This window comes from Mizuhopecten yessoensis, unplaced genomic scaffold (assembly GCF_002113885.1).
Source record: "Mizuhopecten yessoensis strain PY_sf001 unplaced genomic scaffold, ASM211388v2 scaffold4373_1, whole genome shotgun sequence".
NCBI classification, from domain to species: Eukaryota; Metazoa; Mollusca; class Bivalvia; order Pectinida; family Pectinidae; genus Mizuhopecten; species Mizuhopecten yessoensis.
Window position 1 is genome coordinate 224827 of NW_018405513.1, and position 4940 is coordinate 229766.

The 4940-nt window shown below is 42.9% G+C and overlaps 1 protein-coding gene across 1 annotated transcript; it reads right to left on the reverse strand.

The window, feature by feature from the left end:
• Positions 1-2240: 2240 nt before the first annotated feature.
• On the reverse strand, positions 2241-4634 carry LOC110448879. Its single transcript, XM_021495359.1, has one exon. It carries the CDS (start codon positions 4632-4634, stop codon positions 2241-2243), a length of 2394 nt encoding a protein of 797 aa, XP_021351034.1.
• Positions 4635-4940: the final 306 nt, after the last annotated feature.

Here is a 4940-nt window from a genome sequence, read left to right on the forward strand (position 1 = left end):
TTAGACAGCCCGTTGTTCTGGTATTTCTCTACCTTCTCACTCCATTTTTCTTCGTTGTTTGCGTTCGCTTTTTTACGTATCTCGTTGAAGTATTCCCCCTCTTCCGAATCTTCCTCAGTATCTGAGATATCGGGGTCATCAAAAATATCCAACCTCTGCCTCTTTGCCGGACTTTGGACTTCGTCCTGGTCCAGTTTTCTTTTACGAGAGTCATTTTCGGGACACCATTTTTTCACGTGTCTCTGTGTAAATCATGTATGTCTTGGAACACAATACCACAATCGTCACAGGCAGGCATTTCTTCTGTTTCTAAGGACAGCTCTTGATATTGTTGTTGTTGCTTTTGGGTATCTTTCCTTGTGCCTTGTTGAGGATGTTGTTCACCTCCAAGAAATTCTTGCTGCTGCTGAGAATACGTCCGTTCACTTTGAGCGCTGCTTACAAACTGACTGGATGCTAGATTATGTGGCCCTTTTATAGGCTCGTGGGCGAACACTTCACTGCGCATGCGCTCTGACTCTGGTGTTAATGGTTTCAAATCGACAAGCAGATATCCGTAAGGCTTAGTGGTAGCTTCTGTGAAATGTCTGAACAAGTGTTGAACATTTTGCGGATACATCTGCCTGGCCAGAGTCATAACTTGCTGTTTGTCGATAGGATTGTTAAACAATACCAGGTAGTGGCAGTTACGTCTCTGCGTTGGGTCCTTGTTGTAATACAGATTTTGGTTGATGGCAATCACAGACAAGTTTCTATGATGGCTCCCCTCCGTAAATAACTCATTGATCCGTGGATCCTTAGATGCTGTGGACATTAGGTCGTCAAGTATGACAAGATTTCGAACCCTAGGGTTTATGAACGAGTCCTGATCCAAATCCAGCGGTATCCCCTGAATAAATTCCACGTTCGGTGAAACCGTTGTCTTGATGACATCATAGAGAGGCTGCCATCTTTTGTAGAGCCATATAATCTTTTGTGGAGGAGGTGATATCTTGGTCAAACAGTTTTGTAGGAGAGTCTTGACAAAATAGGTTTTCCCGCAAGACGTCGGTCCGGATAATTTTGCTTTGAATGGATGCTTGAAGACAAAGTACTGCTGCTGCGGCGGCGGCGGCGGCGGCGGATAACTGATTAGTGGGTATACAGGATTATTCCCCGGCGGCGGCGTGTATTCAGTAGTATCCTCCTGCGGCGGCGGCGGGTATTCAGGAGTATCCTCCTGCGGCGGCGGCGGCGGCGGCGGCGGCGGCGGTTGTGTTGATAAATAGCCGTGTATGTTTTGTTGGTGTCTTTTCATGACGTCTTTTCTTGAAAACCAGCCTTGGCAATCGGCACACTGTATCTTAGACATGTTAACACCTCGACGTCTTGTTGTCAAATGAAACATTTATGTTTTCACCCCTATTTATACTATCTCAAGTGTTGCATTGTGGGTAAAATTAAAAAATAAGACAATCGCTAGTTTATAACATTTTATTACATAAAGCAAAGATACGTCATATGTACAATAAAGAACCTACTCTAAAATGGACAATATACACATTTAAATTAATCATTGTCATCTACAACCCGATTTGCAGTTAAAACGGAATCTTTCTTGGGTAGTTCACACTTCTATTCTGGTGTCCTCCAGTGTCCGTAGGCCAAACTTGATATTCCATTTTGTAGGAGATACCTCTTGTCATCGAACGGTGACAGACCCCTTTTGGTCATGGATATATTGTAGATTTGATGCTTATAACTTCTGATCTGATTCATTTGGGACATTACGACTTTATTTTGAAAAAGACAGTCATTGTAATGCTCGAAACGTGTATGGTTTTCGATCACATATTTTTTAATGCTTTTTGCCTTCTTTGATTCTACGTAAGTTTCCACCTCTATGCCATATGTCTCTTCCTTAACGTCATGTGTGTAGGCATACATTTTAGCCTTAAGTCCCACAAAGGCATGAATGGCGTTTCCATGGGTCTCGTCCTTCATTTTCCCCAATTCTTTCTTGTTTGTCAAACTGTAGAGGGGGTGATCTTTCTTATACTCCGATGTGTCGAATAAGTGTCGGTCTTCTAGCATGTCTTTGTAGATGTCCTCTGTTCTGATGATGTAGGCTAGAGAATCAGTGTCTGTAAAAAGGAGGGTTGCCCTCTCTCCAAATTTTGTTTTGATGTGGTTGTAATGGAAGTCATACATCAATGTTTTGGAGATATCCAGGATGGAGAATCCGACATAGATGGGTCGGTTCAAATACAGTTTCTAGATTGTTTCCTTTTCTCCGTGTTGTAATCAATATACGTCTTCAACCATGGAGACTGTTTGAAGGTTAACACTCTGTGGACTTTTGTGAGCTTCATTCCAAAAGAAAAATATTGTTTCAAGTTCCTATAATGCAGGACATATTTTTCCTTGTTTCTAAGATTTGGAACGAGTTTTTGTGCTGAATTGTAATGATCCAAACAGTCATGTGGCTTTTCATCATCATGTGGCTTTCCACAGTCTGCCAGCTTACGCCATAAGGTCTGGCTGTAGTCAGACAATTCGTCTTTCCCCACGGCTACTCGTTCTGGGGCCAGTGGGTATTCGTTGTGTAGGTCGTGGAGTTCTGGAGGATACTCTAAATCTACTTCCAATATATATCCATCTATCGCATCATCGGGAACTGTTGTGATATCAAGCGTGTACTTTGCAGTATCGGTAAGCCATGCGAAGTCATGAGTGGGTAGGCATTGTGACATGGCCCAGCCATATAAGTTATTGGCGTCTAAGTAAGTGATGTAATCTGTTGGTTTTGTTTTGTCGTATCCGGGAACGTATGGATTGTTGGCCTCAGCAAACCGATGACTAATCATTGATATGCCTCCCCGCAAGCCTTTCTCGATAAATAAGTGCTGATCGATGTCGGTGAGCAGTTCGAGTCTAACATCGGTCATTTTTAGCGCTGCTTGCCATGCCAGTCCAGGGGCGGTATAAAAATGAGCTGCATCGAGCCCATATGATTCCAGACATAGATTTCGGAAGTTCTCAAACACATCAGCAAGACCCAGGACATCTGTTATGACATACAGGTCCGAATATTCACCAAGATTGTGTATACCGAGTTGTTTCCAGACTTTGAGAGCGTGATCGTATTTTTCATCTGATACGTCCTCTCCCGTCAGACTGCTACGAAACGCTTCCTTTGGCGGTAATACAGTTTCTTGAAATCTGTGGGGACCATCAAAATAATCATAGGGGTACACCTGCTTTTTTAAAAGGTGCTCGATTTTCTCCTCACCAAAATGTTGTGTCATGTGTTCAAATGTATCCTTCCCTTCCTCGGATAAATTTGCGATCAGTTTCTCTAGTGATGTGCCCATAAACTGGAAGCTGTCGATAAAGTCCATACACCCTATGGAGAAAGAAATGTACTTCTCCATGTTGTTAGGTATACATTTTATTTCCTTATCTGACACCTTTCCGACTGCCTGCATGATTAGATGGGAATCGTAACCCCTCAGATTGTGGAAGACGACCGGAATCCGTCCAGTAAATTTGAAAAACATTATGTTGCACTCATTGTGAGCTGCTCCTCTAAACGCTCCTGTCACGTGGCAGTGATCCCTCACTCTGTCATCTCCTAACTCCTTTCCACAAATGTGACAGCTGATTGCCGTCTTGAAGGCTTGCCAATCTCTCCCGGTCATGACCATCGGCTTCACGTTTTTGAATTTTTGTTCTATGTCCTCCTGTTCTCTCAGCATACATTCTACAAACTTCTCTGTAACATCCGGTCCTCTGTAGACCAAAGGTTCCTTAGATGTTGTTTGTGTGAGCCCTACGACTTTGTAAGCGAAACTTGATGGTACGTGTTGTGTGGTCTTCTCTGTATGTGATTTGTTTGGGTCAACCTCACATCTATGTATCGGCACTTGGAACGACTCGAAGTCCGCATATATGATGTAAGGCACCTTCAATTGCTTTCTTACATCCTTATAGAACAGCCATTTATCCTCTTCTGTAGGTAGTTTGACTTTCTGTGTCCTATGTTCCCGACAGTATGATATATGGTCATTGAGAATGCGCCCTTTGGTGAAACCTTGTAGGCAATACATACAGTGATAGTATCTATGGCCGTAGGAATATTGGTCATACAGGAGCCCATTCACGTTCTTGATCCAACAGTAGTGGGACTTGCGTCCATCCGTTATCAGCAGTAAATCAACGTGTCTGTCAAATCTCTGCTTGGTCACGTGGATTGGAAATAAGGACCCCTTCTCATATCCCAAGACGTTGACAGTGATCTTGTTCTGTGTTTCGAACTTATTGATGTCGGCTACCTTGACGGGGAAGGAAATACCATCAAAGTTCAACTCGTGGCGGTGGTCTATGTATTTAGTAACACGCTGGGAATCTCGTTTGACTGGGTGTAATGCAGCTAGAATAGACCACATGAAACATTTTTTGTCCTTGTTTTGAACGTTGATGATGGCATGCTTAGACCTCAGTTTGATTGGCAGGGGAATATAGCTGGATCCTTTCAGGGGTTTATATTTTGCAAAGTGTATCTGGATTTGAATCACCTTATCCAATGTCCAGTTACTTCCCTGTCGTTGGTATTCTGTAAACGAATTTTGAATTTTTCGGATGGATTCCCGCATACCTTCATCGATGTCGGATGACTTTAAAGTAATCTGACACTTTCCGCGAAAATGTGGCGAAACCCGTTCCACTGTCTCTCCTTTCGGTTTTGAGAATTGTACTTGAATAGATAAATACCATTTGACACCTCCCTGGACCATAGATTTCTCTAATTTCTACTTTATTGTGTCATATTGTTGATGAAGAAAGGTCATGATGTCTAATTTGGCTTGGCCCTCTGCAGGTAGAGTGACAACTTTGAAGATTCCCTTGAGTGCTTCCTCTGAGCATTGTTTATCTTCATCCACTTCGGGGCTAGTTTGGCG